The sequence below is a fragment of the Stegastes partitus genome, unplaced genomic scaffold (assembly GCF_000690725.1).
Source record: "Stegastes partitus isolate 25-593 unplaced genomic scaffold, Stegastes_partitus-1.0.2 Scaffold799, whole genome shotgun sequence".
Taxonomy (NCBI): Eukaryota; Metazoa; Chordata; class Actinopteri; family Pomacentridae; genus Stegastes; species Stegastes partitus.
Genome location: NW_007578530.1, coordinates 87,408 through 113,593, shown reverse-complemented (window position 1 = coordinate 113,593; position 26,186 = coordinate 87,408). Strand labels below are relative to the sequence as shown.

Genomic DNA, 26,186 nt, shown 5'->3' with positions numbered 1-26,186 from the left:
GAGTAACAGCCTCGTGCTTTTACAGTATATCGCATTATAGAGGCTATATTTATACCTTCTTGGTTTTGACTGAAGGTTTTGACTCATTTAATTGTTTCTCGGCCCACGTGGGTTTTTAATTAAAAGCCTCGCTTTATTTTGTGAGCTCAAGAGTAACCTTTAGTTATAGTTAACTAAGTTGGAAAGTGACTGTTGTCCTGCCAGACAGAGAGAAATGAGGCAGATTATCATGACAATGAGCGTCAAAATTAATCACTTTTGTGCCTCAGCCGCAAGACGTGGAAAGAGTGTCGGGCTTCAAACAAAGGCAGCATGTGGGTCCTGTCCTGTGTGTGTGTGTGTGTGTGTGTGTGCGCATGTGTGGGGGAGTCCCTCAACCACAATGTTGGCTTGTGAGGGTGGGAGGGGGGGTTTTATAGGCCAGGAGGGATTCATGTTTCAGTCCACGCTCGCCTCCATCCCCTTTGTCTAGGTCACATTATTAATGTTAATTCCCAAAGCAGGAGATGCCGGCAATTAGAATTCTGTATGAGTTTGCAGTTTTTGGTTTTTAAATTATTAATGTTGAAAGGGCGGCTCCAGCTGGTCGGATGCCAGCATTTTATCTGACAGCAAACTCAATCAGTTCAGGTTGCGACTTGAATCTCTTGTAACGGCAGCTCAATCACTGAAAGCCGACACGTGTTCGACGTATCAAAGCGAGCCGCGCAACAATACGGCGTTGTTGCTTAAATATTCCAGCATTTCGCCAAAAGTTTGTGTTGTGTCCCGTCGAGCAGCTACAATGAGGATGAACCTGAAAAGCTGGGGACTGAGGCGGAGTGTTTCTGAGGGTGCAGACTTCTTCATTCAAAACATGAAGCTTGTTTTGATGTCTGTGTCAGATAAAAGTCCTGCAACTCCTGTGTGCTGACCTCACAAATCAGCTGTGTAACGTGAAGCCTTAAGAATATACTCAGTGGAGCATTTTAGAAATACATTTGCAGAATATCCCGTGCGTCGTTTGACTCGAGTACATCAGATGACAACACGCTTCTTCCTCCGGTACGAACCAAAGCATGTGTGACAGGCTTTGAAACAGCAGACAGATATCAGATTCAGACTGTGCCCGAGCAGGGCATGCTTTATCCTGCACTTAAAATGCTGCCCCGCCCTCCTGACGGCAATGCTCAAGTTCTGACAAGTTCTCCAGCAAAAGAGCACGGGCAGGAAAATATGTTTAGGCCGTATTGTCGTTTCATTCATGAATACTTGATTAAATCAAGGGTTCACGGCAGCACATAGGATCAAGATCGCAGCAGGAGTTAACGTGCTTTGCAGAGTGTCACCGTGTCGATTCAGGATAATCCCCTGCATCGTGTATGGGAATGAATGCACGCTTTGGTTTGTCTGTTTCCTCTGTCAGTTGTATACCTATTAAGCTGGGATGTTATTGGTATTTGCTAATGTAATTTCCCATTAACTGAGTTGGCGTCTCAGGAGCTGCTAACGTCGGTCATGCGCGTCCTTATTGAGTTAGTAGAATCTGTGATTGTTTAAAGAAGCACCTTTTGTTGGTTTCATTGCGAAGCTCTTTGTGACTTCTCGTTACAAATAACATTCATAAGGCCTCAAAGTAATGAATCGCAGCACGCTGTCTTCACATTTCCTGAAACTGAATGTGGACAGGTTTCACATGTTTTCTCTTTATCTGAAAGATGGCCACAGTAGCCACCTTCTTCCCTCCAGGAACAGAAGATGTCCTGGTTTCCTTGGACAAGGTTTTAGCCTCCTGCTGCTGCTGCTACGAGCAGGTTCCCACAGTATAACGTATCTGTGTGATAACATTACTGCAGAAAAGCCATCAAAACAGCCCGTGTAGTCAGATGAAACCAGCTGCGTCAACAACAGCTAAATGTTCCTCTGGAGTGATTGGATTTCAGCTTGAAGTGGCGACTATTGTCCACATCCATATTTCTTTCTCTTCTCACGGTTATGTAAGGTGTTATAGCAGCGCTGGGACTTTTTGGTGATCCATTAGAGCAACTGGTTCAGTTTTCATTTGTCTAGCGATAAAATAAAATGCAGCTTGAGGCCATTTTGTGCATCAGTTTTTAGCTGTTAGGGTTTTATACATGCGTGATTGTCATTCAGCTGCACTGCTGCCCTGAAAACAGTGCTGTTTGCGTCCCAGCAGTGGTGCAGCTGATAGATGAGACGCCACCAGGTCGGTCCTGTTAGACAGCAGGTGTCCTTGTTAACATCCCCAAACATCTTTTTTTTCTCCTGGTGTTTCTGTTTTGTTATCATTTCTTTCTCTTTTTTTTGCAGTGACAGCTTCCCAACGTATTTTCCCAGCTAAATATATGTTTTTTCAGCGTCTGGTCTCAGGTTGTTTTCCTCTGCTGAGATTATGACACACTTTGAGATAAGCAGCTTGTAACTCAGCCATTCTGTCATGCAAGATGGCCGTGCGCTGTATGCCGACTTGGTTTCACCTTAGACTTTGCCTCTATGCCAGTGAGTCAGTCATGCGTTGGGCTGGCCATAAGCCAGTCTCACATCCGTGTTGGCGGTCAAAGATGAGGCCGGGACCTTTTCACATGGATTTAGTCTGGTGAACTAATTCTCAGTGCGTTTGTGTGTGACATCAGCTAATAGACACAGAGTGCTTTGACACTGTCTTCACCCTCGGAGCAGACTGGAGACTGATTGGATTATATCGGATTAACATGACTCTATTTGATTTGTTTGTTTGTTTGTTTCTGTGCATCCCTTTACTGTAATGCTCCGTGCATTATGCCGTGCCTTCTCTTTCTTATTCTCTGCTTGGAACTTTAACCACTGATTTAACAGTGCAGTGAGCTGGCCTACATCTGGAGGGATCAACAAGTTAAGCCATCGCCTTTAACCCTCAAATTCTGTCAATCCGTCACAAGCACGGTTACTGCAGCTGTAGCCATTCATGGCGTAATATTTCTGCAGTGGTGCGTAAAAACATTGTCCGGGAAGATTTTTTTGAATGATTTATGCGTTAAGTTCTTCAGGTTTTCTTGTAAATAAAGAGATCATTTTACAATTAAAGGGTCAAAGAGGCGTTAAAGTACATTTTGCATGACTAATAAACATATTATGATGATTATTCATTATATATCCACTCTGAACGTGAAGTTTTTCATTGTTTATCAAAGGAAAAGAAACTGCTTCAGAAGTTTTGAGCTTGAGATTTGCAGATCAATCTTAAATTCAAAGTCCACTTACTGACTTTTTCCAGCTCTTATATTTCGTCTTGTTCATATGTACAAATGACTGAGAACGATCTTCAGGGTCTGAACCCAAAATATTCAACCGTTTGTTACACAGGTTTTTGATTTTCCGATTCAGGTATTCGTTTGTATTTGGATTTCTTTTGCTAAATGTAGGTTGTCAGTGAGGGCGAACTGTAAAATGGCTTTTATATTATATATATTTATGCTTTATAGGTGCTTTGAATGCACCTGACAGCCTCACACGTAGCAATCTACAGCAGCGGTGCCTTCGCTGGTGTGAATCACTGAGACTTGACAAAGTAGCACAGTTAGCTTAGCTCGCGTCAGTTGTCCGATCCTGTATGATGACGCTGCTTTTGTCTGCTGTTTAAACATTACAGACGATAAAAACTTACTTAAGAAATAGTAATTCAAATAGTTAAACTGAAACATAAGGAGTGATGTGGAAACATCTGGGGCCAAGGCAGTTATTGGCATTAAAACCAGAGAGTAGCCCAGTCTAATAATAACATCTCCATAGGTGCCATCAGGATCCTTAACAGAGCTACACAGACGACCCTACAGTTCAAAAGCCAATATCGGAGACCACAAAGAGAAATGTACCAGATCGTAGAGTTCATATAAAGAGCCGTTGATGCAGCCCAAAGCTTCAGGGAGTTGATGAAGGAGCCCGGCTGCAGTGTCCCCAGATGCTCCAGTAATTCACAGGCCCTGTCCCTGTAATACAGCAGACCACATTTTAGCTGTTGGTTATTTGAGCAAACCCTAAAGACCATGAGAATGGTTACGTGCTCTGGAAAACGCTACTGAAAATAGAAAGTCACTCGTATGTTATTATTTGAGATAAGAGAAAACATCAGGTGGCTTGTCGTCACGTAGACGCTGAAAACATCCACCTAGTGTTGTCTCTCTACTCTAACCTAGTTTGCATCATCGATCCTCTTTTACACACACTTTCTGCGGCTCCTTTCCTCTCAGCATCTCAGCTGTGAAGTGTTGTATCCGTCCTCGGACTTCCTTTTCATGTTTGCAGTTGCTTGGCTGCGCTCTAGAGATTAGTGAATGCAGAGAGTTGTGTGGCCCTTCTGGGATGGACCTGGTTCAGGGAATAATTACAAGCTTTCCAGAGGGTGGGTAGGGACCAGTGGGACCCTTTTTAATCCTGGCATTTAATTTGTGAGCGTTAGGGGTCCCCTACAAGGGAAGGGCTGCATGGTTGGAATTTATGGATATAGCCCCACCCTGAACGAAACATATGTATACGGTGCAGCGCTGCAGCCTGCCACCACATGATACGAGCCATAATATAACGTTCCCCCTTCACACATTCCTCCGCAGTAGTTTGAGAAACTGTTTTTTATTTAGCCGCTGTCAGTCATGATTCAGCTCAGAAAGTACTTATCATTAGTGTGCAGCTGAACTTTCTGTTCAAGTCGTCCCACCGAGATGGTTCACTTGAGGGTTTTCTTGGTTCTTTTCATGGTTCCTGTTATCTCTCGTGTTGTGCAGCTGTTACCCCAACCCACGTTTCACACTGTAAGCCCAACAATTAGCATTTTACCAAACGTCCTTTTATTTTTCTGTGACCAGAGAAAGTCGGTCGACAAGCTTGTAATCACAGCGGAGCTTGTCTGGGTCATCTGCAGTCTGCAGCCAATCAGATTTCCGTGCTTCCTTGTTTCACTGTTGATGTATTGCAAACTGATTTCCAAGCGTTAGCGGGTTCTCACTTCATCCCTGCCCTAAAAGCAATGTTTGTTGGGGTCAATAGGATGCTCTAAAAGTGATTTGGATTATAACTATTGTTGTCAGGCTGTACTGCATCGTGCTTATGCTGTATATCGTAATGATTAGTTTGTATCGCTGGTCCGTTGACAAGATCAACACCTGACACAAAAGCATAAAAGGCCACGCTAAAGCAACAGAAAAACATATTATTGCCTGTTGAACACTATCAAAAAAAGGCAAAGTTGAGTTTATTTCAGCGCTTGCATGTTAAATAATTAAAAGTCCAGGGAACAAAGAAAAATTCTCTCCTCATTTTTTAGACTCCGGTTTCTGACTGTTGTTATGCAGCAGGTTTTGCACCTTAGCCAAGATGCAAAAGCCAAAAGCCTTAAGCTAGAGCTGGGATGAAGAGGCTGCCATGTATTATGTCATTCAAGCGTGGTTGCTCCTACTGTACGGTGATCCAATATTAGCGAGTGTCAAATAGAAAAATATTGGTGGTTGGTGATTGAGCTTTCATCCAGAGGAGGACCCACGATAATTTCGACCCACTTCCCTCATCCAGATCTACCTCTTTTTGTGACACGATGCTAAATTAATGCAAACAGGTGGTAAACAGACTCTGAGAGGTTAGAAAACCTGTTGTTTGGATTTAAATTGTGTTACTTTTTTCCACATTACAGTAGAGTTCATGAAAACTCTGCTCTGACTAAAAACCAGGACGTATTATCTTACTGTAAATCTTCTAATGCAGCGCAGAAACACAGGACAGCTCATGAAAAACGTCCTAGTCCTCAGAGTCCTGTACGTTATCTGCTCTACCTGGTGCACATAAGGTCAACCAAACATCAGTCCTCCTGGCTTTTATTGACACGGAAGATCCGTCCCCCCCCAGAACAGAAGCCCTCCATGGGAACGGGACCTGTCTGTTATTCCAGCTGCATGACATTCTTTTCAGAGGCAGCTACCCAGGACCGTCCAGCTTCCCCTGTTATCCATTCATGACTGCACCGGCGCGGCTCGCCACTGATGTCTGTTGCTCCAGCCCTGTGGAGATAAACTGTTTCACACCAGCCCAGTTTTTGCGGATCAACAGTGCAAACTCAGACGTGGAATTATAAAATCTGCGCAGTTGCGGCGCTTCAGAAGACGGAGCACTAAATCAGCTCGCCATAACATGTGACTTGGACGCGATTCAGAAATGTTAAAGCTGCAGGCAACTTAACACGTTGGCATCTCCAAATGGCAGCAAAAGTGCAGCTGTTGGAAGACTTTGAACTTTTAATAACCCAGAAATCATGGAAATTGACGTTAAAAGCCCTCTCCGAACAGCATACTCATGTGGAAACTAACTGGTTTGGAGGCCACGGAGAAAGGCAACAATGCCTCTTGTGCTTGCTCCCAGCTGTTAAGGAAAAGGTTTTAATTTTTCTTTTAGTTTGATTTGTGACTTCCTTTTGGCAGGGCAGTGTCTGAGGCCAGAATTTTCATGGCAAGCAGAGTCAATAGATAGTCTCGGTTTTACTCACAGGGCATGTCGTACTCCTCTACCACGTTTTCTACTCGCGCTGATTGGACAGGACGGTGTTAAACAAGAAAATATACAACAAAAGCGCTGTGACGTCAAGGCATCGGCAACGCTTGACTCACTACAGAAGAACAAGAAGTGAATCACTGATAGACGACACTTATTTTGTCAACACCCAACACCTGCACGGAAACCTGCAGGGCCTGAATCAGTCGGACGACTTCCGCTCGCTTATGAGAACACGTCTGATTGTCTCAGCTTTTCTAGAGGGAGCAACACGGTAATTAGCATTAATGATACGGCAGCAAGTCGTCACGGTTGGCTTCTCTGTGTGTGTGGAGGTGTTTTTCCAGTCATCAGTCTGCAAGATTACGCAGAAACTTTCGTATTTCATGGAACAGAAGCAGAGGGGCAGATGCATCTAAACAACTAATGAGATCTTGGTGAAGATCCTGATCACTTTCTTTAGAACTATCCTACATACGTTTAAGCCAGGGATCTCTGACGCCGGTCCTCAAATGAATGGATCATTAACAGACTTGTGTAGAACTTGACAACAAGCTGCTGGAGATCCATGAATGTGAGTCAGGTGTGCTGCAGAAACATCTAAAACCTGCAGGACAGTAGCTCACGAGGAGCCGAGCTGGAGATCGCTGGTTTAAGCTATTACAAAAAAAACATTATTCCCATTTATGAGATAAGTTGATGTATTTGAACAGCAAGTGTTTTCATGATTTGTTCTTTAGCACTCTAAGAAATCGCTGTATTCAAAATGTATACAAAAGAGTCTTAGCAGTAGGTGTGTGATGGGGTTTTCATCCAAGGTAATAATCCTGTGTGACTTCACTTATTCACTTAATCTTTTCTGAAACTTTTATGAAATTAAGGACCTAACCTGACTGAAATAGTTCTTCCATTATTACATTACTGATTCTCCAAAGTGAAATCCTGCTCTGGATTACTGTGATATGCTAATCTGATTAGTATCCTGCATAGAAAGTCGAATTCCTTTGCACAATTTTATTACTTTGGTGTCTGCACGAAAAAATGTCCCGGCGCTGCAACGTAGGAATGTTTATGGATGCTGGAGCTCGTGAGGCAGTAATTAGCTGAGATGCAGGAGTGATGCTCGTGCTGTAAATCACGCGGGAGTGTCTGAGATTGTTTAGAAACAAAATCTTTTGGATATTTCTCTGCTTGGCTCAGCATTGCCAGGCTGTTAGGATGAATTCTGAGCACTGTTTTTTTTTTAAGTGTGCTGAAGGTGTTTTATTGTACACAGGAGGATTTCAAAGTAGGAGATGGGAAATTGCTGAATTCTTGTTTTCTGTCATAATTTACGTCTTTGAAATGACTTCATTCCTTCAGCAGCCTCGCCACGCTTTCACCACATCCCATCTCTCTCCCTCTCACACCCACATCCACACCACACATGTTTTACACCTTAGCTTTGTTTTCTTCCTGCAGCTCTCCAAACAAACCCTAAACAAGTTGTCCAAAGCCAGTGCAGGGTGAGGGTGAGGGGGAGGGAGGGAGCGAGCTGGGCGGCGGCCACGGCTCGGCTGCATCCTATTAGGACGGGGAGTGTTGAAAAGGGGTGTGGCCTGAAGCCAGTAACATCTGTGCCTGTCCCCTCTGCCCCCACGGCGCTCTGCAGAGAAAGGCAGAGAGCAGGAGGCTGGGGAGGGGAGAGGACACGTTGAGGAGAGGTACACGCCGGCCAGCTGGCTGCTCGCAAGATTTCAAAACAGTGGCTCGTTCTGCATGGCGAGTTTATCCCTTGTTTGCCCTCCAGCCGTCAGAGAAAAACAGCCTCCGTCTAACTGGGATTTTCCTCTCGGCTGATTTTGACAGCCTCTGGGAAGGTGCTTATTAGACGGATGACTCTGAACCTGCGTGGATTACACACCTTGCGCAGGAAATGCTCCACTGCGTGCTGTGTACAAGCAGAGTTTTTTCTGTCGACAGTGCAGAAAGCTGGATACCGCAGTGAGTTGAGGACATAAAGGGAATGCTCACAGCACAACAGAGGCGAACTCTCTCCTGGACGGGGTAAGACGAGCTCAATGAATCTGCCTATTCTACCCTGTAATCAAATGAATGCGAGGAAAAAGGAGTGCAGGAGCCGGCTATCTGCCTGGACTGGAATGCCTTGTGTGTGGACTGCATGTGACCGGGAGATAGTTAGAGGCCATCAGTCTGTGCGTGAGGGGAGTCGGGGGGCTGCTGGTTTTGCTTTATCACTCTCCAGAACCCGACCTGGATTCCTCTCGCCGATACGTAGGTGATTGTGTCATGTCTCTGTCTAATCAGGAGGTGCTGGTGCAGAAAACGGTGTTGCCGTAGTAACGGAGGGGGGGAGGATGACGGGGCGCTGCGATCGGGCCCCGGGGCTGATTTCGTGGTGGGAGACTTGTCGTCTTTATGCAGGGAATGCCCCGTAATGACAAGGCTGCTCTGGAGATAGAGTGAGGTGGTGGTAGAAATATGTGCACAGAGGCTACAGGCTGCTGCCTCCCACCAGCTCCTCTCTCTGGTTTGGCGAACGCAGCCCGTTATCAGTGTCAAGTGAGTGTGAGAGAGAGAGAGAGAGGATGGCATACTTTTTCCATGATGGGGGGGCGGAGTGCAGATAATCAGGTCAATGAAAAGGAAAGTCACCTTGAGCAGAGAGGGGTCTGCTCGCTCTCCTCACTCATTTCCTGCCGCTGCCCATCTTTCTCAGGTTTCCACTCTCGCTTCCTCTCTCAGGAGGCTGTCTACCCCGCGTCACATGTAAATGCTATACAGCGCGATGCATTACAGAGGCCTGACAGCTCGTCTCCGTGATGCTGCAGGATTTCACGGCGCCTCCCGAGTGATGGCAAAGCTGGATTTTAACCCTGTAATCCTTAATGGTTTTGTTATTTGTTTCTGTCCGCCGAATTAAGAGAGACAATCCTATTTTCTTCCTTATAAACATCCAGAAGAGATTAAAAAGGAGGGTAATGTGCATTGGAAGGGGCTTACATTAAACCACCCACCCACCCACCCAGCTTGCACCGGTCACCCACCGCTCTGGTTACCATAGCAACTGAGGAAGAGGTAGGGATTTTTAAAGGACAGACTGCAGCTCAGGGTATCCTAGAACAGAGAGCAGCGCTCTCCACGCCCCGTTATTGACGATCTGTAGGGGTTGCATGTGCTGCTACTCAGAAATACATTAGAGTCTATTCTTGGACTGCGCCCAGCTGTGGTGCACGTAACGAGGTTTACTGTTGCTCCTGCAGTGCTGCCATGACAGATCATGATGACAGCTATCCGTGCTTTCTGTTTCCAGCGGGGCTGAACAATATGGGGAAAATGTCTTGTTTGTCTGACAGATGCCACGATTTACAAATAAAAGTTAAGCTTCTGCTCAACAGGCACTGTGTGATAGATTTGAAATGTGTGACTGAGCTTTACCACACGAGATGCCATCAAAAGCATGACTGTCCCACAAGAACGACAGCGTGAATTTATAAAAACCACCGGCATGAGAGTTTAAACCCTGGCTCAGATACACTGCATAATATATATCCTAAACTGCAGCTTTGCAATTTGCTAATTGGCTTCCTGTCAGTTAAAGCCTGCATTTGACATCTCATCTCTCCAGAGCTTATTCCTCTCTGCTCTCTCCTAATACTGTCATTTGCCTATTTATCGTGATTTTCTAATCGTCACATTTCCAATGATGAAAGAAGCTTGATAGCCTAGATGACACTAATTCAGTGGTCCCTTTCTTCCCTTTCTGCTGATAGCCAAGGCCATATTGATCCTCCAGTTCATTGGTTTCAAGTCTTTTGTGTCCACATGGGTCAGCCCAATTACATGAACCAAAGTACCCCTTCGTCATCTGGCTAAGACCCTTTTCTCATCATAACTGTAAGGATTCATACAGCTTTCCCCACCATCTGCTCACTGAATGTGTTTTGGTTCATCAAATTCAAGACAATGCAGCACAATTGTTAGGAGCCGCACATGCAGAACATCCAGAACAGCGGATGCAAATCACAGTTGCATTACTAATTCTGTCGTAAACCAACTTGAACCAGCATTCTTAATACAGAAAAGATGCTTTTCTGAAATATGCAAGTTGTTGGAGGCGTCAGCATTTCCTTTTTTTGTTCAAAATCTACCTCAGTCAGGAAGTGTCCTGATAGAAACTACTAATTTTATGCACTGTTTTTATTAAACTATTCTTTCTGTTTTCTGGAACTCAGTCAACAAATGCAACCCAGATAACTAAACTGAATCCATGGCAGCAAGGATATCGCTGCATGTTAGTTTCCTTCTTTGCCCCGAGTCTAACCTCCACTTGAAGGGTTGACCCGAGGAAGAATGCTAACATGTTAGGAGTGGGGGGTTGGAAAGTCTGCAAAACGAGTTTGACAACCTTGCATGTGAAACAAGCAGCAGCCTTTTAACCTGCTTCTTAATCTCTGTCCTCCCTCATTTTAGCTGCACACTCCCTAGTCTTAAATGTACTTTTTTTTTTTTGCTTGGTGCTATTATTCTTTCACGCAGGAATTACTGCGTTTTTTTCAAGGCATGGGTCAGTTCAGCATGCTGTAGAGAACATTCATTTAGGGAAAACATTATTCTCATGCCTAATCTGAGACCAAATGCAACTGGGATAATGAACTAACCACAGAAATTGATTTTGGAGAGCATGCTGATTTGTTTAACCGATTTGCTCTCTGTGAGTCGGAGCTGCAGTCAGTCTCCGCTTCTGTTTTCCGGCTCTGTCTCTCTAATGTGCACCTTATTAAAATGTCATTGTCAAAACAAACACATGGTGAGTCTGCCATTAATGTGAGCATTTCCAGGCTTCCCTAAAAGAGGGCAAACCTTGTATAAAACTAGAGGGTGTACCACAAATTAGATTCACCAGGCACAACATCTGCCCATCTACACTGGGTTTTTGCACAACCCCTTTGTTCATGAAATAATGCTGTTGCCTGCTGGATAAAACATGTCAGCGGGACAGATCATTACAGAGTCCGTTGATCGAACATTCAGTTGCAGTATGAACAATAAACTCAGTGAGTTAGTCAGCTTGTATTATAGTCTTTATCTTTCTTCTCTGTCTGTTTGACGACGATTTCTGAAAAAGATGTTTAACTCTGACTGTTGAAAACAGACGATGATATTGGCTGCAGATGTGTAAAGATCATGAGTCCGTGCAATAAGGAAGTACGTGGGGGGAAAAAAATTAGATTGCCTTGATGTAACGTGGCAATTGAATTTGCTGTTTTTAGCCCACAGCAGATGCAAAGCAGTATTTATGTAGTGGAGAATAGTATTTGGCTTTGTTGTGTCGATATATGCACGTATATTTTTCCACCTAACATCACCTCACCTCGCATTAACTTGTTCCTATAGCTTCTCTTATAGCGTGAATTTCAAATATACTCATTCACCAGGTGAACTAAGAAAACTGCTGCAGCAAAACTTTAACATATTTATTTTTATGTTGCACTTTCTAACAAAAATCTAATCATCAAGCTGACAGGTTTAATCAACCTGTTGTTATGTTGATATTTCATTTCAAAGCCTTTATCGGCCAGCACCAACGAGGATGATGCCGGTATCACTGTGCATCCCCAGAAACATTAAATGTAAAGTTTGATAATAAAGTTGTCGTACTGACTTCATTTTAATTAAACGGTATCTGACAGAATTTTATATTTCTCCAGCCGCTGTTAAAACAGAAAACCAGAGCACTATTTTTCTTTCATGTTTGTTAAGAGAGAAGGATTGCATTAGATTTATAAGATTTATACTCTTGGAATTATGGCCAGAAGGTTCATGAGTAGCAAACAGATTATGAGCTAAAGCTAACCAACAATAATTGTCATATTTTTGACAGTTGGCTAAAATTGTTAAAACCAACCATCCCAATCTTTAAATTGCTTGTTTGATCTGACCGACAAGAATGCAGCCCAAAACCATTCATATTAAACTGATTTAAAAACAGAGTCCTTGCATTTTGACAGGCTGGTACCGTAATGCTTTGCCATTAATCTTGATTTAGAAAAGGCTTAAACAGTTAATTACTTGTATAAACAACTTGTGATTACGACAGACTCGTAGACCATCAGTGACTTCAGACTCGATGTAACACCGCAGCAGTGGCCTGTTGTTCCAAATTAACGAGTACACCAACGCGCACGCAAACGTTGTCGTCATGAAAACGGGAACGGCGACCGCACCAGAAGAATCGCATTACATTCTAGCATTGTGCAATTCCTTGCATTACAGTCGAAGCTCAGACTAACTTTGCTCCAGCCAACTGTCAGTACTTCAAAGTCCGACAACAACTGAGCTTCTGTAACCCGCCGCCCTGTAGACAAGTGTTAACTGTCAGCTGGTGGAAGAAATGCTTCCTTTGTCTGTCGCCGTGCTGTTATCCCTTTTCTCTCCGCTCTTATTGCGTCTCTGTACGTTAATCCTGTAATCTGAGAGCCACTTCAGCGCCGCTCCCTCAGCCATGTGACATTAATGCTCCAGAGGCGATGCCTTTGTCATATCCTGACACTCAGTCGTGTAATTTGAATGCATGTTGAGCACATGGCAGCCAAGCAGCCCTGCTACTGTAACGTCTGTGCTTGTACACAAACGACAGTCCTGATGGCTGTCTGCTGACTGTGATTGATTTTAATCGCCTCTCAACCTGCCAGTCAGCGTTTCTATCATGGCCTAGTTATTTTCTGATGAGTGTAGAAGTCTGCTTGTGTTTACTCGCTTTGTACTCGGGGTGCCATTAAGTAATTGACAAAACGATGGCGACGTATGTTATCCAGCTGTGCAAGACAATTGGGCACCACTGAGTCGTTTGCTCTGCAGCTAAACCTGAGAAAACCGACAATGTGATGGAGAAAATCAAGTTTTGGTGTGACAAAACTTCTCTAGATTGTTGTTATTGCTGCATATTTTGTGGTTGTGGGAAAAAACGTCACCCTTCTACTGGAACAACTTTGAGTTTCTCAGGTCAAACAGACGCTCGCTGTTCAAATACTGAGTTGCTCATAGATTTTCAGTCAGACAGCTCCAGGCTCAGACTGCGTATTTAATGAAAGAATCTCCAGTAGCCTTTGTCTGTGTGAGTCCTGAGCCTTTTATTTGCATCTGTCCAGACTGATCCAAAATAAATTACTGAGTGCACAACAATACCAGGAGCCTCCAAAAGTCCCTTGTGCTGAAAATGAGTGCAGGTAGCACACTAGCCAAATCTTAACTGTACATCAAGCTTTAGTTTAACATGTAGGAGCATGCTGCTGCTTCATAAATTAAATTTTGTCAGTGTGAGAGACATTGCAGCAGAGCGCTATGAAACAGCTGTATCCACAACGTCGAGTTGCTTTGCATTGAGAAAGCCGCGGCCAAATCGTAAGTCTGATCCATCCCAAATCCTAAATCAGAAAAGAAGATTACACTTCTGTGCACCAAATACCTTTCTGGTCCGCCCATAACACAGATATACTCTGGACACACAAGCATTCTGCTAACAGCTGTATCTGTTTTTTTATGCATACATCTCATAAAAGGATTTGGGTTTCATTTAGCTGTTGATGTGAGTTAGGCGTGGCTTAGGGCAATGACATTGTGAAGGCACATTGATTCCATTTTCTAGCAAAATTGCTGTTTTTATTTACACCTGATTCTGTATACAGAAGTCTAAGGTTGGGGTTAGCGAGTTCAACGTCCCTGGAGCAGTGAGAGATTCACTGTTTTGCTCAAGGACATCCTCCAAGCAGATTATTGCTAATTGTAGTGTTTGAACAGCATAGACATCCTGTAGTTCTTCTCAAACACATCAAGCTGCTTTTTATACGTATCGTCACAATCTTGTTAAGGTTTCTTTTATTGATTTTGGCTCCAGACACATAGAAAAGATTAATATTTATCTGTTTCCAACCTATTGTTTAGCTGCACTTTGTCGCTGAAGATATCAAAAATTAAAAGTACATCTCAAAGCCAGAAACTACTGAGAGATGCCAGCTGGTGCAGAAGAAGGTATTTCACACATCTGTTTTCAATAGTCTGCTGTCCACTGTGTTCTCTTTCCAAGGTTGAATTCCTTCTCCAAGTCAAACACATGCAGGGTTATTAGCATCAGCTTGAAGTTGACCTGTTAGTGTTTAGAAGTTAAACAAAGCTACCTATACATGACAGCAATCATTCTATGACTACATGATTATTATTAGACTATATGCATTCATGTGTTTCTTGTTCGAGTTGAAAGTTGTGTTTGTGGTTAAAATAAGTAGGCTGACAAATGTCTGTGTTCAGGAGCTCCGTGGCACTGATGAGTGCCAGTGAAGTCCACTGTATTTCCAGTGAAGAGTGTACTGTGCTGTCAGGCTTTTGTTGGCCTCAGAGGAGGCTGAAGAGCTTCATAAAACGGACAGAACGAAATCAAAAGAAAGGAAAAGGAAACAAGGCTTTGGCAAAGCTGCAAGAAGACAGCTGGATAAAAAAGCATCAGGTCATCTCCGACTTGTTGCTCTCTGTTCTTTATTCCTCTCGGCACATGTTTAGTAACGTGAGTGTCTCTGTGTGTTTACCTTAAGACGCTTCTTGCGACTTCTGCCTTTTCTCAGGCCGACCTGACAGTCCTGCAGGTTTTCATGGAGAGGTCTTGGGCCGGCACCGTGCACGGGATCACACTCGCTTCACAAACACTGGGATTCTTTTTACAGTCTGGCCTCACGCCAGGTCACCCGCCAAACCACATGGTCAAGAAAACAACAAGACTATCCACAGACAGAAATCTCCCTCTGACAAAGAGGGAAGTGTTTGTTTGAATATCGGTGGGCGGGTCTAATTACTGGATGCGTATGAATGAAGGAGTACAAAAGAATCCGCCTTGTACTGTAAGCAGCAGCCTACGAATGAAATTGTGTTTCTCAAGTACAGTCCAAGAGTCAATTCATGTCAGGATAAACAGCATTCTTCTTGATTATATGGAAAGCCCAGCTGTTGTATTGTATTATCATCAACTTTCAGACTGTTGACATTGCAAATATGCCAACTAAAAGGATAATTCCTGGATATAACCGTTACTTGAACTAACTTTTACTGCTAGCAAAGGTTAAGTTGCACATCCATGAACTGCAGTACAAGATAGTCTGTGTTTCCTCTCAGTTAAAGCAGGTGACAGTCGAAGTTGTTGTTGTACTCGTGTTGTTTCGGGTCACAAGGCTCACCTGGCTGCCAGAGGAATGTTCTCCTGTTGCAACAAGCCTGTGTTATGATGGGAACCTTGACCGTCTGACAGACAACCTCTGGGGGCTAATGTCAGAGCACTCGGGTCTCACGGGTCAACAATTACACGCACAAACACAAAGTCACATGGTCTTCATGCTCGAAACCTTCCCTGCACCATCCTCACATGGCCGAGCTGTGGCACATCCACAGGTCCCTGGAGCTGGACGGGGGCCGACGCTGTCCCACTCTGGCTCGCTGGTTTATACAAAGTTTACAGCCTGCTTTAGGTAATGGAAAAGATGGGCAGTTTTGTGGACTAATATGGTCAAAGAGGGCTGTGAATTGCTTCTTCCCTTCATGCTTGAATAGACGGTGAGCGTGAAGCCAAGCAGCTGCTGCTGAGGGCTCCAGTAGTCGATTTGGAAAAGTCAAGGATGTGTCAAAATAAATACACTATTCAGTGTGTTTGTAAGAGTGAGCTGCTGTGTACTTTATCCCACGTGTGGCCATTTGGCCTCAGGCACCTCGTCTCTGCAGTGCACTACATGCTCTTCATCCACTGCACGTTGTATATAGTATTAGTACATTTGCTGTCTTTATTTAGAAAAGAGTGATTATTCTTGTCATACGGTATATTTGACCATTGTTAGTTTTGTTTGATGGTTTGCCAAGTTAGTGCTAGTTTGTTGGCCTCCAAGAGACGGAAGTCGGAACTTGTATCAGTGATTAAATGGCCTCGCATCAATCAGTCTCAGCCCGAGTCAAAGTAATAAATTGGTAAATTAGGTCTTGGCGTTGCTCGTGTTTTGATTTTGTTCCTTTTTGGGATCTGTTTCTTTAAAACAAAAACATTTGAGGGGGAAGAATGAATATAATATCACTCATTCATTGATGTTCTGGTGGCTAGAAACGTCGCTGACAGCTCTACAGGCTGTTACAGGTTTGTTCAAAAAATACAGCTGCTGGATAGAGGAAACCCAGATGAACCAAAAAAATGACTCAAATGAGCAAGTGATGGCATCAGACTTTATTTAGGTAGACCGCAAAATTTACTTTTTATAATTTGACTTTCTAGCACAAAGTTGCCATAGGAAATGTCCTCACTTTCTCCTTCGGAAGAAATAACTTTAGCTGGAGTGTGTTGCCTCAGCTTACTGAAAATAGTGACCCACAATTTTCGATTACAGCGAAGGACGTGACCTGACTTAGACTAATTTTAGAATCTGCATCACACTGCGCATGATGCATTCTGTCTGGGTGCAGCATTTGACTTATAGGAAATCACTAGAAAAGGTCAAACGAGCAGGGTTGTGATCATCCGGCTGGTGGTCACCAAGACAGACGTCCAGAAATTCCTGCAGGTCAGCAGAGCCTCTGTGGTTTATGATACTGGGCTTCAAGCCGCTGGTCACGGCGAGGAGGGACGCTGTGGAGCTGTTTTTGTGACATGCTGACGACAGCATCCTTGCGGATATCTGGACATCAAATCTTGATTTGCTGGAGCGCAGAGAGGTCTCGCTTGAACGTGAGCCACGAGGTTGGAGAGCGCACACTGCAGCTTTCTCCTCTCATACATGTTCGCACAGGAATCCTCAAATTATTCAACATATTTTTGTTTTTGGTAGTGAGGTTTGAGGTCTGTCTTGTTTGGAAATCTTGCTCGTTTCAGTTTTTGGCTTTAGGAACAGCACGTCACTCGCAATGTTTGACAGCAGAACAAAATGCTTCATATATAGTTCAAACACGACATAAGTGCTGCAACTTTAAGCAAGACCAAGAGTCGACAGCTGTGCTTTGGGACACCAGCCTTTTCAGCAATATTTTAAAGCCACTACTGCAACATGCTCACAGTGTCAGTGCTAACTTCTCCATGTGTTGCAGTTATAACGTTTACCCATTTCAGTTTATCATTTCAGCATGCTAGCAGTTGCTAATCAACGATAAACACACAGTGTTTGTGCCAGAGTGTTGGTATCCGGAGGGTAGAATGAATAGCTGTCAAGACATTTACTCAAAGCCACAAATGTCAACTCGACCTTTGAGGAAATGTCAGAGGATCATCGAAGCCATCAGGATTCATCATCTCAGGACAATTAAATAAACACACAATGTGCTAAGCTACCAGATATTGGAAGATTTCAGTGGACCAAAGTGGGCGAAGAACAGACATTACCTTCTCTGGAGTGACTAAGACAACTCAAAATGTACTCTGCAGCACTGGACAGTCTACGTAAACCCTCAGTGCATCTTGGTGAAAATGTCTGTGATGCGCTCAACCCTCCTCAGCAATGTTGCTTATTTATGACAGCTGCTCTCTATGTATTTTTATCTACGATAGTCGGGCACGGCAGATGGTGCGATAACCCAGCAGGATTGTGCACATTTCCTACATTACTGGTAAAACTGCAGCTGTTGCAGGCCAAGTCAGAAATGCGTCGTATGTCTTAACCCTCTGAACTTTAAAATTCTGCTGGTGAACTATTTATCTGCCCCTGAAACTATAGGAAACAAAAACTGGATTTTTAAACTTGTGATGACTTGTAGTAAAGTTAAACATTTACCACAAACAGATTCGGTGAAAGAAGACATTTCTCTGTACTTCTCGCCATGGTTGTGCTGTTTCCATAGAGATGCAAGACTTTGAATTGCCTACAGTGAGTGAAAAATGGAACAGGAGCAAAAAAAAAAGGCGAATTCAGCGGGTTAAGTAAGTAAAGCAGCAGAAAGGGAAAGTCAGGTGATCACGATTATCAGACAGATTGAAGCGTTGTATATTGAAGTTTGATGTAGTCTCTAAATATTGTAAAAGTCACCTGTCTTCTGAACAGTGTGCAGGCTCACTTGTTCACCCTCATAAGTTTTTTACAGAAAGGCCTGTTTTAGCTCGAGCCAGTCCCCGAAGCAACAAAAAGCTCTCACACACCTCTCACCGAGGTCATTGTAAACACACCCCTCTAATCATTACTCGTCAGATCTTCAGAGGAGAGCCGGCGGTGAATAGGAAGGAAAGGGAACTGAGAAGGCCTGAATACACTAATCCAGGCAAATTATGGTCTCCATTTCAAACATCACACTCCCACGACAGGCCTCTATTGTGTAAACGATATAATTGAATCTTTCAGTCCTTGCCCTCAGTGATAGAGTGCATTGTACTTTCACTTCAGAAATTATGACCCTACATCAATAAACAGTGCCAGGGGCAGAGGTTCAGGTTGTGTTTTGTGCTGTCCAGCTGCAGTAACAGTTCCAGTGTTGTTCTGCGCTGTTCAGCCGCTGGGAACAGAAAGTATTAGTCTTTGTGTTTGGTACCGTTTGAATGGTATGTCTTGATCCAGCTTTGTACGCCGTCTGAAATGCTTGTCGAATTGTTAGATGGCTTTGGAAACACCCTCCGTTCACACTCCCTCTAATGCTGGATTAGACGAGTTTGTGACCATTTGTGTAACTTTCTAAAACCAACAATCTGAAACGTACAACCGTTTCAGGCCACGGTTGGCCAGCTGTGCTGACGAGCTTTTCTCTCGAGCTTTCTGTATTCGTTTGATACATGACTATGAATGTGTACCTGGAGAAGCTGTCCGTTACCACCAATGTTGCGTCTCCCTCCTGCCTTTGTTTGCTGGTTTTTCACACATGTATGACCATTTGCATCAGCTGTAAACACTATTGATGTCCAGCATGATCAGACAACGTGCCGTGTGTTTTATGGACCCCCTTATCTTCTGTTTATCTCAGAAAACTCAGAATCTGTGAAGACTTCAACTCTATGAGACTAGATTTGTGTTGAAAACTCATTACGCTCCCTACTTTGTGTTCACAGTACTCTCTGACGGAGGCCAAACTCTGAGGTGGAGGAGGCTGTGAGGAGGCCCTGAAGGAGCCTCAGAACCTCCCTACCTGACCAAGCGGACACATTGGACAGCCATGGCTCCTCGGAAGCGCGGTGGCGGCGGCCGCGGTGGCCTCTCCTTCATTTTCTGCTGTTTCAACAACAGCGATCACCCGGAGATCACCTACAGGCTGCGGGAGGACTTTGCTCTACAGGCCATGGAGCCATCGCTGCCGATGCCAGGATACGATGAGCTGGACGGCATGTTCGCCGAGTTGGTGGTAAGACATTACTGTGCTCCTGTTTTATTCTCGTTAAATTCAGACAACAGTGATTCTGACTGTTCAGTTCCAGTTTGAGCGAACATCAAAATAATTTGAGAACAAATCTTGTGAAAAGTCTTTATTTTCTCAGTGCCAAGAAAGAGACGGTAACAAGTATTAGCTGAGTAGCAAACACCCCATGACTTACTTATCTAGCTGTTACCTTCATATAATAATCCAGGAACAATTACGAAACCCAAAAAAAACCACTTGGCATACAAATGAGCCATGAAATACAGCCGTGACTCGATAATCCGACCCTTAACAATCCTAAACCTGCTATCCGACAGGTTTTTAAGAAAAACCAACGGAACCCATAAAAACAGCCTTAACATAGCGACAGCCTTGGATTCTGACTCCGACATGACATTTAATGTCACCAATCAGGATAACGGCGTATTATCTGACTGAACAATCCCACAGATTGGCTACGTTCACACTGCAGGACTTGATGCTACATTCAGATTTTTTGTGAAATCCGATTTATTTTGTGAGTTCGTTCACATTTCCAGTTAAATGCGACTTGTATGTGATCTGCTGTGTGAACTTCATACGACCCAAAAGTGTCCCGCATGCGCAGAAGAGGACACGACGACGTCACACGCAGCGAGCATGCTCAGTGTTTATGGAAGTAAACACGGATGGTGGAAAAAGAAGTGTGAGCGCTAACTAAACTAGCATCAGCAGCCAAGTACTGCCTGTGTGTTCTGGACACTTCCACCCTGTTGGAGCGCTCCCCGGGGTGGAAGTGTCCCCCGACCGTGGCAAATATTCATCATTAATTGGGCCTGAATATCCACAGACCAGAAAGTGCTATAGGGACCAGCCCTAGTAGTTATTATAACAACTATGAACAGTAAATATTGACAACTAATGAGCCTTCCAGCATCAAGCCCTCCTTGTATCTCGACCTCCGTCTTGACAATCCGACAGCCTTGCTATCCCACATAAAAGAAGGTTTTACATTAAGTGTCTGATTATCGAGTCACGACTGTACTAAAGCAACTGATCAACATTTTAGTGAACTCAAATCTTTCAAATACAGTCTGAGCTCATTGTTTACACTCTCCACTCAGGTCCTCCCCGTTTACACTGTCTTGTGAGTAACGGGGCCAGGCTGCTTTCCTTTCTCTCTCATTGTCACTTCTAATTTGTCGTGCCCTCCTCTTTCTTCTGGCCCCATTTCCTCCCTCGCGGTTGCCACAGTAATCTAAGCATGACATTTTTGCACATCAATAGGCCTCATTCAAGGGCTCTTAATGTCTCAGCCTCCTCCATCTGCTAATTGCTTGTTTTTGTCTACCACCCTTTATGAAGACATAATTGAGCAACTTGAGTGTGACGACAAGGAGGCTTTCAGTTGCTCTGTTTACTAAAAGAAAACAGCCACGTGCTTTTCTTTTCACCCAGTATGAGCCACCATGTGCGTGCATAAACAGAATGGGTTTGCTGGACACTAAAGAGACTCGCTGTAATAAATTGAGGCCATCTGCTCCGTTACCACCAGTTAAACCCGACCTTTGAACTTTAAACTGTCTTGAACAGTAAGCGAAGGTGAAGATTGTTTTCCCATCCTGCATTCAGAGATGAACAACAAAGCAGCTGCACGAAAGCTGCTCTTTGTTATCTAAAGAATAAAGCAAATAACTCAATCACTATCCAGTGCTGTTCATTCCCTACATCACACGATCGATCAGTAGTCTGCACAATCATTCGAGGTGATTTGATCATTGCACATATTGATTTACGCGACTTGATGGGTTTAGCAAATAAACCCCCAAAGGCCAGTTCCATAATGAGTCATAAAGCATTTACTAATTAATCTGCCGGCTAAACCACATTAACCCAATCTCCATTTGTTGCATAAATGTCAACGAGAAAACAATGAACTTGTGTTTAAACTTGTTTTTTCACTACTTATTGGTTCTCCTTGAGCTAAAAGAGCTTTCTCACGATCTCTCCCCTCCATCTAATCTACTTCACACGGCGCTCCTTTAGCGACGGTTATCTTCAGATAAGACCGAAGTGAACGAAGACACAAATACGTCAAAGCTCAGAAATCTCTCCGATAAGCAGATCTTGCTGATACGTCTCAAGTTTTCCAAATTTTCCCTGTTATTTAGCGCAACGCTTTCCGACAGCACCCTTTGTGCGCCTCTGTGAAATATCTGTTATATATTGTGACACATGTTGATTCCAGATGTTTTGTTACCACATGCCGAGCAGACAGGCCACGCCTTTTCGTTTCCTCATTACTCACACGTCTGCTGCCTGGAAGACATCTGATTTGATTCAGAGTCATACCAGATTTATGATGAGACCAACCGGTGATATCACACTGATATCATGAGTAAATTTAGCCCAAACTGATCTCAAACTGAAAACAGAGCTCTGTTAAAACTACTTTTGGCACTTGCTGTTGTTTTAGGGGGAAAAACAAAATTGATTTATGTCGATGTTTCTAAATTTGCAGCGAGATCGTTTTAATGCTCGTGCAGCTTGTCTGAACTGTATTTTGAGAAGGATGCTCGATGTTTAAGCGCCGACTGCTATCTTGTCAGTGCAGCTGTCAATAAAGGATTGTGAAGCATAATATTTTGACATTCCTTCTGAAGCCTCCCCACCAACATCTCCGCTATTTTTGCCTGCTTTACAGGATGAGCTTGACCTTACGGAGAAGCACAGGGAAGCCATGTTCGCCCTGCCTGCAGAGAAGAAATGGCAGATCTACTGCAGCAAAAAGAAGGTAAAACATCCAAGTCTCTGCCGGCTACACGCTGCTCTCACTCCATATCAGCTGTCACAAGCTCACTGCTGACCGGCTGCTTTCCCTGAATAATACGTGCGAATACTCCGGTGGCCAAGTTTGTGCTATTTTCTTATTGATTTGTTGATCCTGAAGCTTTGTGTTTCCTAAAACAGAAAGCCCTGCACTACTGTGTTCTTCTGTTACAGCAGGCACTAGCACAAGTGTGTTGTCTGAACACTGTGGATCGCAGATGATGACTTTTTTTTATATTTGATGTCAGGTTTATGTTTCACCCACACTCTCAAAAACACAGATTCAGACTATCGCAGAAACCAATCCTGTCTGCTTGCAGGATGGGTCTTTCAGTGTCGTTATTCTTGTTTACGATTGGTTTCCAGTTCTAAATCTGTATCGCTGAATTACTCCAGTATTAGAACTGGAATGTAAGTGAGCTGGTATGCTGAGCTGCAGCGATCAGTGGAGGGCTGGAGTGGAAATGGGGGTGATATCTTCATAGAGCTGCACATTCTGGAGGAAACAACAGCGTAGAGTGGCATTTAAGCAATTCTTTTGGTAGACAGGATTGTTTTCATGGCGAAAAAAAATCTAAATTTGTAACTTGGATAAACAGAGACAAGTTTTTAGGGGTTTAATCATTTCCCGGTGAGGAATTTGTAGCCTGCAGTAGTTAATTTTTATGCAATAATCCACCCAAATGCTGCTCACACTACAAACCTTGTACAATAGATGATGTCTTGCCAGGAGTTGCTTTATGACTGTCTGTCTCAGTCTTTGCTGATGCAATTAGAAAATCTATTTTTCTCAATTCTAACCAAAGAATCTGCATCGGTCCAAATCTGATTATGTTGTTCAAAGCAATGCTTTTAAGTATTAGCGTAATAGTCCTGCCAATAGTTCCTGCCAAGAGTCAGATAAGAAGATTGATATCACTCTCATATCTTTCCTGTAAATATGAAGCTGCTGTCTGCGACTGATTAGCATCGCACAAAGACTGAAAACAGGGGACGCAGGTGAATTTAGTTAAATTTCGTCAGATCGAGGCTCGTTGTTCCCTGTGTGGAGGATTTGTGCTAAGCTTTGGTAATCTGCAGTCAGTAGGATTGTATTCAGATGTGGAAGTGGTATCTCTCATATGTCTCATCTCAACTCTTTAAAGGAAATTGAATGAGCTTATTTCCCAAAAACTATTACTTTTATGTCGAGGCTTTGTTCCTCCCCTCACCTGGTAATACTGGTATCCCTCCTTAAGACATAGCTAGCCTTCAGGGCTTATTAAAAGTCCCTCTCATACAACATTTCAGAATTTATTAGTTCTGGACTTAGTTTCGTTGCTCTCCCCAGTGTTTACATAGCTGAGTTAAGGCATTACTAAAATAAACCATTGCAGTGATCATAAAACAGTATTGTCCTCCCAGTGAAGTCATGGTTTACATGTTGCTATCAAACCGATGACACAGAACAACACCTTAAAAACGGGTTGGACGAACCGCGACTCCAGAAAACCCATCAGTTCTTTACAGCTAAGTGCTTAGTAATGACTTTATTCCCCAGTCTGTTATCCATCTCTTGAGTTATAGTCAAACTCCCCATCGCTGCATAATAAGTTTTTACTGCCTGAAAAAGCTCCACTATGAATAACTCACTTAAGCGGTTGTTACACAAGGTGGATATAAAAATAGTGATGTATGGAGGGAGTAAGACGAGGGCTAAATCTAGCCTCTGCCATTAGATAATCCACTAACAGGGAAGGTAGTGTCAGGAAATATCTCCATAAGGTTCAGTTTTCAAAAAAACAGAAAAGCGAGGCACGTTTCCTGAAAACATTTCAATAATGTTCTTTCACACAATACACCTGTCCCATCAAAGCAGTCACGTAGCCATAACATACTGTGTCATATTTCATTATCTTCCTGATAAAAGGACTGTCAGCTGTTCCTCCTTTTCTCTGTATATGAATGTATGCAGGAAAACACAGGCGCCCGTTCTAGTTTAGATCAATCACAGCTACCACCGAGCATGCCCTCATTTTTACAGCGGCGTGTTTCAAGGCCATAGGTCTGAGTGTGTAGGATATCCTGTCCTGACTCGTATGCAGACGGAGCGTGCAGATTTATTAATCTTTCCCTACATCTGGTGACAAACTGGATGGCGAGGAGTTCTGGGGTTTAGCCTGATGGATGGATATTTAGTGGGTAAAGCCTAAATCCTCAGAAAACACAGCTGCAGGGAGGCGTTATTAAATCCAGCGCCGCAGTGTGAAAAGTCATCAAATGTGCAAAAGTATTGCAAAGGTAATGAAGCGTGAGCGACGGCGGTGCTTAAGAAAAGTCTGGTTTATTCACGAGTGGCTATGCTTTGCTTTTAGTCCTGGTGTGACTGGTTTGGTATCAAGCCCAGAAACTTTAAATATGCATGAGACAAATGTACCAACTCATCCTGGCTATTATACTATTTCTGGTCCTGAGAGGCAGTTGGTATACGGTCGGTCTGGTTTTATCTTTTTAAAATAAACCTGACCAGTCTGAAAACTAAGTGCAAATTTTTAGTGATTTTTGTGAAGTACAGTTTTATTTAGTTTTTCAAAGAAGTTCAAATCAAACCATGTCACTGTCATTGTTTTTATAGCACATTTAAAGCAATTGAGACAAAGTAGAAATATGACTGACTTTGTTTAAGTTTAAATATCAGGGATGAAACCCTACAGTGTATTATGCAGATGTATGAGTAATTTATGGTTATAACAATACAAAATTATACAACACATACATTTATTTGACTAAATTAAGCAGCAGGGCTAAGACCCTACACGTGGTAATAGTTACGGACAGAACCGATACTCTTTTAATGGGAAGAGACCTCCAGCAGAACCAGGCTCAGAGAGGGCAGACGTCTGCCTCGACTGGTTGGGGAGAGGGTAAAGGAGAGAAAGAAGAGGACAGCAGAGACAAAGTCATTAACATGCAGTAGTGCATATAAATGCTTGAGGGAAGGAAGATGACTATATAAACAGGATAACTAAGGTAAAGCACACTGGCTCGATTAAAAACGAGGTGGAACTACAATAAAAAGAAACTAAGAGTGGACACAACTAGGTCAGCCTCAGGAAGTACCGAAAGCAATGGAGGAGGGGAAAAAAGCTTTGACTTTGATTTGGAATTACTGATGATGAACCATCAGATCTTTATACACATATTGTCAAGTTTTAAGGTCAATACCAATCCCACTTTAAGTCTCTAAAAAAGCTTCTACACCCAGGAAGAAACAGTCAGGCACACCACCCGCCGTAAAAGCACAACCTGTGTGGATTAAAGACGAGACATAATGTGTTGGTTAATGAGCATTAGAGGTGCTGCTAGATAGATTTTGTTACCTTTGGAAAGCCCGTGGCTCGCTGTTCCTCCCTCCTTTCCAGTCTTTTTCTTGGCATTTTGCCTTTTATTGGATGGTTGCAGCAGAGATAGACAGGAAACGTGTGGAACAGAGCAGGACGGCGACATGCAGCACAGGTCTGGCCAGCTGGGGGTGAAAC

General features: G+C 43.5%; 1 protein-coding gene across 1 annotated transcript in view; it reads left to right on the top strand.

The window, feature by feature from the left end:
- The first annotated feature begins 8,165 nt into the window (after positions 1-8,165).
- daam1b (dishevelled associated activator of morphogenesis 1b) overlaps positions 8,166-26,186 on the top strand; it is a 35,663-nt gene continuing 17,642 nt past the window's right edge. Inside the window, 3 exon segments of the mRNA XM_008292281.1 lie at positions 8,166-8,556; positions 19,556-19,845; positions 22,544-22,633. Coding sequence (XP_008290503.1) covers positions 19,660-19,845; positions 22,544-22,633 — 276 coding nt within the window. The 5' untranslated portion in view covers positions 8,166-8,556; positions 19,556-19,659.